This window comes from Grammomys surdaster, unplaced genomic scaffold, assembly GCF_004785775.1.
Source record: "Grammomys surdaster isolate TR1022 unplaced genomic scaffold, NIH_TR_1.0 126313, whole genome shotgun sequence".
NCBI classification, from domain to species: Eukaryota; Metazoa; Chordata; class Mammalia; order Rodentia; family Muridae; genus Grammomys; species Grammomys surdaster.
Genome location: NW_021621113.1, coordinates 11185944 through 11196850, shown reverse-complemented (window position 1 = coordinate 11196850; position 10907 = coordinate 11185944). Strand labels below are relative to the sequence as shown.

General features: G+C 49.3%; 1 protein-coding gene across 1 annotated transcript in view; it reads left to right on the top strand.

Moving 5' to 3' along the window:
• Positions 1-10686, top strand: part of Cda (cytidine deaminase) — a 25657-nt gene extending 14971 nt beyond the window's left edge. Inside the window, exons 3-4 of the mRNA XM_028759958.1 lie at positions 5868-5925; positions 10215-10686. Coding sequence (XP_028615791.1) covers positions 5868-5925; positions 10215-10331 — 175 coding nt within the window. The 3' untranslated portion in view covers positions 10332-10686. The remainder of the gene's footprint in view (positions 1-5867; positions 5926-10214) is intronic.
• Positions 10687-10907: the final 221 nt, after the last annotated feature.

Genomic DNA, 10907 nt, shown 5'->3' with positions numbered 1-10907 from the left:
CCTTCCTTCCCTTCCTTCCCTCCTTCCTTCTTTCCTTCCTTCCTTCCCTTCTTTCCCTTCCTTCTTTCCTTCCTTCCTTCTTTCCTTCCTTCCTTCCCTTCCTTCCCTTCCTTCTTTCCTTCTTTCCTTCTTTCCTTCTTTCCTTCTTTCCTTCCTTCCTTCCTTCCTTCCTTCCTTTCTTTTGTTTTGTTTTGTTTTGTTTTTGATTTTTGAGACAAGGTCTTACTCTGTATTCCTGGCACTCTACACAGCTACGAAACTCACTATGTAGACCAGGCTGGCCTCAAACTCACAGCTATCCACCTGCCTCTGCCTCCCTTAGGATTAAAAGTCTGCACCACTCGGGGCTAATTACTGGTGTTCTTCATCCTCAGCTGCTGAAAGGCTTCACCCAGTCTCCTGAGTGAGCCCCTCCCACTCCTTTTCACGGCTCTCTAGTTTTCCCCATCTTTCTGGTCTGCCTCAGACTCCACCCTCAGGGTAGAAGCAGGTAAACCCAGGGTGACTCTGGCACAGCAGGTTTGTTTCTTTCTCCATAACACCAAGTAGGACACAAACCCCCAGACGTACAAAAGAAAGATGTCACACAGAAACTCATAGCTAGAGGACCTGAGAGTCATTTATTACAGACGCCCTTGCCACCACCCCATTTTATAGACAAAGAAACCTTGAGGCCTGGGAAGTTAAGGAACTTCCCTGGAAGTTCGTTGTAAATAAAGCTGAGAAGAAACCCTGGTCTCTGAGTCGTAGTCCAGGGCATAGTCCACTGTGCCGTGCTGTGCCAGGAGGCAGACGCTGTTACCTGCTCTTCTTAAGTGGGTCCAGAACCAGCTGTTGAGCTTTGCTAACTTCAGAAGCCAAAATCCAGATACAGGTGCCAAAATCAGGGTTCAAAAGCAAGCTGATGCAGTAACCCGGTGACAGGCATGTAAGCAGTGACTATGGTTCAAGCTAACCCAACTCCAGCTAGAATCTGGCTGAACTAGATCTCCAGTCAGTGCTCTCTAGTACCTCAGATATGGTCTCTCTAGCTCCCGTGAGCTTCCTCCAACTGGAGTGTGGTGGGGTCTTGTTGGCACTGAACCTAGACTGTGTAGCTTCAAGACCAAAGCCTGTGTGAACGGACACTTGACTCGTTCAGACCCCAGCAATGCTTTTGTAGTGAGTTGCATTTGGGTACACCTTTTGTATTGGCTAGGAGAGAAATAATATCTTGGCAGGTTACTGGTTAAGGAAATTGACAGAGGACACAGTGAACCCAGCCAGCAGAGCCTGCTAACCAAGCATTGGTCTTTGGCAGTGGGGGACACAAACGCTAGGAGATCATTTCTTCCTGAGAATGGAGTTGCAACCTGATAGAGAAGCGAAGGCTTACTGAAAGCCTGGCATAGTCTATACAACAGAAAGGGACCTCATAGCTTTTCCAAGACCCTGTGTTTTTTTGCCTCAGACTGGCCCCCAGGGGGTTCTGAATATCTGAGGGTCATGTTGGAATGACCAGAGCCAGGTGTACCCTTGGGAAGGGAGGCTGTAGTTCGAGGCTTTCTCTGGAACTAAGGGCTGTCCTGGTTCCCTTAGGGTTTCAGAGAATAAATGAGGCTGGGCTGGGAACATTTTGTGTAAATGAGCACCAAGCAGGATGTGCATTGCACTTACGAAGAAATAGGGAGGAATAACTCAATTCCAAAGCTGATCCAAGAAAGTAATGATGTTCTGAGGGAAGAGAGGTCAAAGCCAGCAGATTGGTTCTGGAGCCTGTCAGCTCCGTTAGCATTTGCCCAATGAAAGGTTCTCTCTCTTGCCCATCACCTGCCTTTAATCATGACCATCAGACTTCCCTACACAAACACCTGCAGTTTCTATTGCCTACTGTTTCAACTGGCCTACTCTGGATTTTTAGCCCATAACCGTATCCCCTAGGCACCAATGCAGTCATTATCATACTAATGACTTATTAAACAGAGAACTTGGATTTGGAGGAGGAAGGGCAGCCAGCTCTTATTGGCACAGACCAGGGCCTAGCAGTCCAGTCCCCTCTCTGGGATCACAAAGGATGGAGATGCTGTGGGCATTGGTAGAGTCAGGTGAGATCCTGGGGCCCCACTGGACTCCTAGCCTCTGTCCTCAGAGTCAGTGGGTTTCTAGCTAACCAAGCTAAGCGTGACCTCGGTGTGTGGCCAAGGTCTGCACAAACCACACGAAACCCTTGATCTCCAGGGAAAAATGTAGCCCGGGAAGGAGAATCAGGAAAGCATGGGAGAGATGCAACCAACTTGTCTGATGGTTTATTGCTCATTCTTGCCAGGTATGTTAAGTGACAGGTAAAAGTCCCAGCTCCAGGGTCACTGGGGCCTGTCCTACTGTCCACTTAAGGTGCTTAGAAGCCTCTAAGTCTAGCTATTTTATTATTGTTAACTTTTTACTAGGTCTCATGTAAGCCAGGCTGGCCTAGAACTTACTTTGTAACCAAGGCTGTGATCCTGAAACTCTGATCCTCCTGCCTTCACCTTTTGAATGCTGGAACTGCAGGTCTGTGCCATCATACCCACTTTGGGTGGTGCTGTGGGTCAAACCCCTGGCCTCTGTAGGTTATGGTCAAGCACTCTCTTTGTCCAGCTACAATCCTAGCCCTCAGCCTGGCTTTGTAAGCAGGAAAATTCATGAGAAGAACAAGATTGGGTTGTCAGCCATATAAATTGGCTTCTGTGAACTCCCTAGCACACAGTGTGTCACCAAGGAGAACCACAGTTTGTGGCATTATCATTCTTCTGCAAGCCACAAGAAAAGCAAAGGCAGTTTGTGGGTTCTGAGTTCAAATCCTGATTCTGCCCCGATTGGCTCTGTGACCCTGAGTAAGTTGCTTCTTTCATGATCTCTGACGTGTAGTAAGAGCCTGCACACAGGTTCGTGTCTTTTGGGATGTTGGGGGATTAAATGAGCTGATGGGCCGGCTCCTCTGCAGAGCCTCGCTTTAACATTTGGTACCACAGTGCAGATGGTTGAAACTAAGGCTGAATCCAGCTTCCTGGTTGGATGTGGGATTGGTCCTCTGGTGATTCCTGACTCAGGTCACCATAATCCAAGAAGGAAAATGCCAGGGACGGATCAAATAGGGTCTCACCGGCAGTGGAAAGGAGACTGAGTTCCTTTGGTGACACTTCGGAGTCCTGCCCCACAGCCTGCTTTTGTTACTACATTTCTGTGCTGTGATGTTCTTCTACCAAACAGTGAGGACTCTGAAGGCAGCAGCGCTGGGAGACTTCGTTGCTCCTTTTCCATGCCTGCCTGGCTTAGAGCAGGCCCTGAATCAACACAGGTAGAAAGAAACGAAACATAAGACAGGCTAAGCTTGTAACACCAGTCACCCAGAAACTGCACGGTTTACTTGATTCACAGAGTATCCTGCAGAGGGGCCCCCCATTCCCTCATGCTCCCATGGGTTTTATTCTGAAGCAGGATGCCTTCTCAGGGAAAACACCACCTTTTTTTGTGGAGCAAAACCAGTTTTTGGTTTGCCAGGCACAATGGTGCATGCCTTTAATCTCAGCACTCAGGAGGCAGAGGCAGGTGGATCTCTGTAAGTTTGAGGCCATCCTGGTCTACAGAGGGAGTTCCAGGACAGCCAAAGCTACACAGAGAAAGCCTGTCTTGAAGGGGGAAAAAAAAGTAAAACAGAAACATTCTTTGATTGGACCTTAGGATATAAGTCAGTTATCACGAAATCTAAGAAATAGCCCCTGACCGATCTATCCCATCCTCAACTCCGTCCATTGCTGGCTGGATACTTGCCCCCTTCCTCTCTAGTCTATAAAGACCTGATCATGGTGAATTTGTGTGCCATGTTCATTGTAGTACCCCCAGCACCCGTGCCAGTTCCTAGGGCCAGGGATGTAGTGAGTACTCAATAAATATTAGTCATCTGAAATGACCCGACATCTGCAGGACGCTTTGCAGGGAGCTCAGTGCACTAGGCACACAGTAGGGCATAACAGCTGCTGTTAGTGCATGGTAATATTAATTACAGATGGCATAGAGCACGCCGAATGTAATAAGACAGTATGGGCCGGGCGGTGGTGGCGCACGCCTTTAATCCCAGCACTTGGGAGGCAGAGGCAGGCGGATTTCTGAGTTCGAGGCCAGCCTGGTCTACAGAGTGAGTTCCAGGACAGCCAGGGCTACACAGAGAAACCCTGTCTCGAAAAACAAAACAAACAAACAAACAAACAAAAAAGACAGTATGGAATAAAGTATTAAAATATGGCAGAGGTCACACATGGAAAGTGTACAGAACTTAGCCTAGGCAATAACACTATAGCACTCGGAGGCTTATAAAAACCCTGGGGCTGGGGTTTAGCTCAGCTGGAAGAATGCCTACCGAGCATGCATGAAGCTCTGGCTTCCATCCCCAGCACTGCATAAAACCAGGCATTGGTGGTGCCGGCCTGTAATACCGGAACTCAGGAGATGGAGATGGAGGCTCATGAGGTCAAGGTTATCCTCAGCTACGTGGCAAGATGGAGGACAGCCTGGGCTACATGAGACTTTGTCTCAAAAACAAAGTTTATGTATCCTTGGGACATGCTATGTCATTTTGTTGAAATCCTGCTAAGTAGATGACAGCATGAACCATGTGTGACAGATAAAGGAACAATCCTGGGTGACTTAAGATGACTCAGAGTCACACAGTAAGCAAAACAGGAAGCTGGCCAAAATCCCATACTCTTTTAGAGCAGTGACCCCAGGCTGTGGGCCCAGAAGGGTAGGGATTGTGGCAGCAGGCAACCAAGGCCCTTACAGTCAAATCTGTGTTCTCTGGACATCACTCTTTGTCCTCTGTCTGAGCAGGACAACTGCACAAAGGTGCCTGAATTCTTGAAGGCTACTTGGCTGAAAGTATGTGTTTTGCTTGCTCTGTTTCCCTCAGATGCCAGCAGCCTCTCCTCTTTGATACACATACATGGTATTCTTCCATCCCAGAGCCTTCCAGGCCTTCTGTCTTTTCTTTCATTCTCCTTCTTTCCTTCCTTTTTACCAACATTTTTCATACGTGGGGTGTGTGTGTGTGTGTGTGTGTGTTTTGTCTCTGTGTGTGTCCAAGGAGGGCAGAAGGCTTCAGCCCTTCTAGAGCCAGAGTTATAGATGTTTGTAAGCCACTTGATGGGTGCTCGGTTCTCCTGGAAAAGCAGAAAGTGCTCTTAACCATGGAGCCATCTCTCCATCCCCTCCCCCATATTTATATGTCTAAAACACAAAACACCCCTAGGACTTCAGGATAGCCATTCTCTCATTTATCTCACCAAACCTATGACCTCACCAATAAATAAAACAGCTATCCTGATTCCCTACTTGTTAAATAAATGCCTGGTCCAATAGTTTTTCACTAAATGGGAATGCATGACTCTATTCTTCTTGTAGGAACCAGATCTTCTGTGTGAGACATTGTCTCACTCCAGTGGCTGGCTCATTACTCTTTTACCATGCATTCTTATGGTTTTTTACTTAAATAATGAATCATCTAGTTTTGTGTCATGCCTCCTGGGCCGAGCCATCCTAGGAAGGCCAGAGACAAGCTCTCCTTCACCCCTGTCTCCTGGAGCGTGGGTGAAAGACAGCTAAGTGCCCCTTAAACATTTATGAGCTCCCTAAAGAGAGAGTGTTACCACTGTGGCTTTGATTTCGGAAGCAGCGGCAAGCCGCCAAGCCAAGTCACCTTCCCAGCCTCTAGGACAGGATGATGCTGGAAATCAGGAGCTGTCTGGTGGAATGTGACCTGATTTGCAAAAGGATGGGGACTCAGCTTGTAGACTTCAGCCACGGGCCAGGAGCCTTGTGGCAGACTGCTCTCAGTTGAATCTTTGTTTCCCCAGTGACTTGCAAGAAGAGTTCATCTCTCCCTGTGGAGCCTGCAGACAAGTCATGAGAGAGGTAAGTCATAAGAGGCTCCTTCCTGGAAAGCATCCCTGAGGTCTCTCAGGGGCCACACCAGACTGCCAGGGTGGACAGTTTCTGTCTGAGCTCTACCCTCTGCTGGCTGAGTCCCAGAACCTTCCTGAGTTCATGTGAGTCACTGGAAACGAGTCTCTCTTACGACATACACAAGTCTTCTGTTGTTAATGTCAGACACTGAGCCAGCTCTGGGGACAGCGAGGCCAGGCTTGCCCTCACTGAGCTCTAAGCAGCTGTGAGAAAATCCAGGAAGAGAATTCAGGGGGCAGAGGGACAGCAGGGGGCTGAGAATGATAAACCCCAGCCCACATGCCAATCCCAGCATGTCTGTTGATTGTAGATAAGTCTGATGGGGGCACAGCTACCCCCAGTCCCTGCTGGGTTGACAGTAATACCCCTGCCTTGTAGTAGCAGGGCTGAGCAGTCACAGGAAGACCACCCAACCTGGGAAACCCGAGATGTTTCCTATTTGGCTGTTTTCAGCTTCTCCAGCTTCTGCTCAAGGTGGCTCTCTTTGAAGGTGACATTCTAGTAGTAATATAAATCATGAAAGGCAACAAGACAGAGTTTCTAGATAGAAGGACCAGCGAGCTTCACGCTGGCCTAGACGTTTGCTGTGTGAGCAGCGGAAGGACAAAGGGCAGTGGGTAGATAGAGGAGCGGCGAGATATAGGATCACAGGCAGAGGCTGGAGAGGGTCACATGACCATATCAGCCAGAGAACAGAGAACATGTTTATTCCGGAATAAAGGGAACTGAGTTATGCACTTAAAAATGACAAAAATGACAAGTCTTACATAATGTGTATTTTACTACTGCTTTTGGAAAGTCGAGAAAAAGCAGGCATGGTGGCATACCCCTGTCATCACAGAACTCAGGAGTTGGTGGGAGGTTTCCTGCAAGTTTGAGGCCAGACTCCGGTCCGTAGCAAGTTCCAGGACAGCAGAGGCTGCATAGGGAGATTCTGCCTCAAAACAAACAAAAATAACAAAATCGAAAAATAAAAGAGAGAGGGAGGGAGGGAGGGAGGGAGGGAGAGAGAGAGAGAGAGAGAGAGAGAGAGAGTGAAAGAGAGAGAGAGAAGGAGGGAGAGAGAGAATATATAAAGGGGAAGTCAAGAAAGATATGAAGCAAGTGTTGTTACTTATTTATTATTTTTAACTGTGAATGTGCACGCATGCATGCGTGTGAGCGGGTACCACAGTGCAAGTGTGGAGGTCAGAGTACAACTTTTTTGAGAGTCCATTATCTTACCGTGTTACATTCGGCCTCGTTGGCTACAGGGATCCAACTCAGATGATCAGGCTTGGCAGCAAGCACCCTTCCCTGTTGAGCCATCTTGCTGGCCCCGGCAAACTTTACATCATGTACCAATGAGAGGCTTTGTTAACTGTGAAAATGAAAAGATGGGTTTGGGTGATGGGTGGGTGGTCTGGCTGGCCTTGAACTTAGACATCTTCCTACCTGTCGCCACGCCCAGCCCAGAGCTTTTGATGTAACATGGGCATTGGGGGAATGTCAGGAGGGGACTGCCAAAGAAGCTCCTGGCCTCTATGGTCTCCCAGAATGAAAGCCACACGGCCGGGGAGTCCCAAGCATGGCCTTGAGCTGCAGCTTGCTCGGGGAATACTCAGAACCTGGCAGCTCCACCAGCCCAACACGAGCCCAGGAGAGAAGCAGCGGCCATCATTCTTATTTCAAGAAGTATCAAAGGAGACTGAGCAGCCCCTGAGGACCAGTTATCAATAGCAGCCAAGGCTGACTCCAGACTCCCTCACTGCCTATGTGTCCAGTATGCATCCCCTGGACCAAGAGTGCAGGAACGTTTGGGGAGGGGGACTGATCTGTGAGCATTCTGCTGCCCGATCTGTGAGCATTCTTGCTTTGGAACTGGTGTTGCTAGGCAGGGCAGCTTGGCTTCTTTGTCTTGTGCTTCCCAGCCTAGCAGTTCACAGAACCCAGCTCCCAAGTCAAGATGGAAAAGCCACCCCAGAGGCATTTAATTCACACAGTGAATTTTACTTTAGCACGGGCAGGGGGTTGGGGGGGGGATTGGGGAGACACCACAGCTCCCAGCATGATGACCATGCCTAAGGAAGCCACCAGCAAGTACCAAGTCTCTAGCTCCCAGGGCCCCAACTTGATCTCCTTGCTTATAGCCATTTTTCCCAAACAGATTAGATGCTGGATAAGGAGAACAAATTAAAAAGCTGCAGGGGAGAAGGAGGCAGAAAACCAAATGTGAACAGTGAGCTATGAGCCCTGGAACCAGGGACCTGGCATCTAAACCCCCTACACCTGCCTTACACCCTCAGGCACAGCTTAACAAGCACGAAAATTTCCTCCCTCGAAACCTTAATTCTGAAAAATCCCAAAGATTGATAGTTTCTGGTAGCAGCTCAGTGATTTAGACAGACACACGGAAGAACAGGAGGCTGTGGACCAGCCTTGGCTGGCAACCCACACATCAGTCACGATGTCTCAGCCTCTGTGAACTGGGTACCTACTAGGTGCCAGGGTCTGTGAATCTCACCATGCTTACCAGGAAGAAGCTGGGTCTGTTGACTCATCTCTATCACCGACTTAACTCCCCACTTACCCACCTCGCTGGTGGATAGGAGAGGGTTTCTATTATTAAGACATGTCATAGATGAAGACAGCGAGCTCCAGAGGACCCAGATAGGATGTGGGAGAAAGTTCTGGAGACATTCTCATCTCTGCTGGTGTACTAGTTACTTTCCTACTACTGTGATGCGACACCACGACCAAACAGTCTATTTGGGGCTAATGGTTCCAGGGGGACCGGGGTCCATAATGCAGGGACAGAAGATGAGGGATGTGCCGGCCAGAGCTGGAAGATGGAACCTCACATCTGGAAGCTCGCATCTGGAACACTGAGCAGGAAACAGTGAGTGTGCTGGAAACCATGGATTTTGAAACCTTACAGCCTGCTTCCAGCAGCCCTTCCTCCAGCAAACCCACACTCCCCAAGCCTCCCCAAACAGGTTGACCAACTAGGGACCAAGAATTCCATCCCTTTCAAACCACCACAGTTGTTTCTCCAATAGTGAAAGGAGTGTAATGACAGCCACCACCTCCAGGGGGAGATAATGCCAACATAGTGTGTTGAGTGTCCTGAGAGAGGCAAGGATTCCTTCTTGGAGGTACAAAGGGGGACCTGTAGGGGGCAGCAGGTGTTGGCTGTCATCTGTCGTTGCAGAAGGAAGCTTAGCTCTGGAGCACTGACTTTTTGTTTGTTTTGTTTTTTGTTGTTTGTTTTTTGTTTTTCAAGACAGGGTTTCTCTGTGTAGCCCTGACTGTCCTGGAACTCACTCTGTAGACCAGGCTGGCCTCAAACTCAGAAAGCCACCTCCCTCTGCCTCCCAAGTGCTGGGATTAAAGGCGTGCGCCACCACCACCCGGCTGAGCACTGACTTTTTTAAGAGGTTTAATTTTTAATTGTCTGTGCTGGGATGTGCATTTCAAACACAGCTGCCCTCGAAGGCCAGAGCATCAGACCTTCTTGGAGCTGGAGTTACAGGAAATAGTGAGCTTCCCAGTGTAGGGATTGGAAATCAAACCCAGCTCCTCTGTACAGAGTGCTCTTAACCACTGAGCTGTCCCTCCAGCTTAAAGCACAGATATTTCAACAGGTGCTAGGAAGATGTTTCAGTAGTTAAACTCTTGCATGTCTAATCCTTGAGAACCAGAGTTAGGATCCCTAGAAACCCACGTACGCCAGGTGTTCTAGGCAGATGCCTGCAATTCCAGTCTTGGAAGTCAGAGACAGGGGATCCCCAGAGCAAAGTGGCTGGCTGGATTAGCCATATGGCCCAGCTCTGGGTTTGATGGAGAGACGCTGCCTCAGTGAGTAAGGCGGAAGAGCCATGGAGGATGATTCGAGACCCAACCCTTGGGCTTCCACATGCATGTTTACCCATGTGCCCCCACACATGCATGCACACACGTGTATACCACACATACATGAAAATGAAGAAAAGGTATTATTTTTACAAAGCTCCTAGGGGCATCCTCCGAGGAAATGCCCGTGGCCCAATGACAGTAGGCCATCTACTGTGCTGTTAGCCAGTGTTTTCCTGCTGAGTCCTCCCTCGGGCTCTGTGAGCCAGGTACAACTATTGTTACTCCCATTTGACAGGTAAGGGAAACTGAGGCACAAAGAAAATAGTAGAGACAGATTTGAACCTGTGCCTTCCGTCCCCCTCAGTCCCACGGCCTCCCTCACACAGCTTTGCCCTCTTTTCCAGTTTGGCACCGACTGGGCTGTGTATATGACCAAGCCGGATGGCACATTCGTAGTCAGGACGGTGCAGGAGCTGCTGCCGGCCTCCTTTGGACCTGAAGACCTGCAGAAGATTCACTGAAGGCTGGAGAGTCGAATGTCTGCTGAATGTGTGAGCCTTACCTAAGGAACAACTCTTGGAAGACTCCATAATGATGCTGTCTCTGGCTGGGCCTTGGGGATACTTGCCACATGGGTCCCAAGTGGTGGGTCAAGGGTGACCTTGGTTCACACACTACAGCGTCCCCTCGAGTGATGGAAGCTGCCAATCACCTGGGCCAAAGCCCAGATCCTCCTGGGGACTCAGAGCACTCCTCTCCTTCCTCTCCCAAAGGCCCTGGTATTCCAGGCCTGGTCTGTCTCCCTACCAGCCTTCCAAGTCTCTGTCTGTGACTTTTCAGATTATAAACACCACAGGACGTCCTAATTCAGAAGAACGTGGTTTTTGTTCTTAGTTTGCGTGTGCAGCTCTCAGGGGTGGTTCGTCTCCTGCGGCAGCTGCTTCATTCCGGTGGAGGATGTGGGAACTTCCCAGGGTGCCTCTCTAAGTGGCATCTGAGGTCTGAAGCTCCTTGCCTCTGCGTTCTTGGACTGGAGGCCTGTAGGCAGGATTTGTTTACAAAAGCCCATTTGCTTTAGTGAGGACTTGGGATGTTCC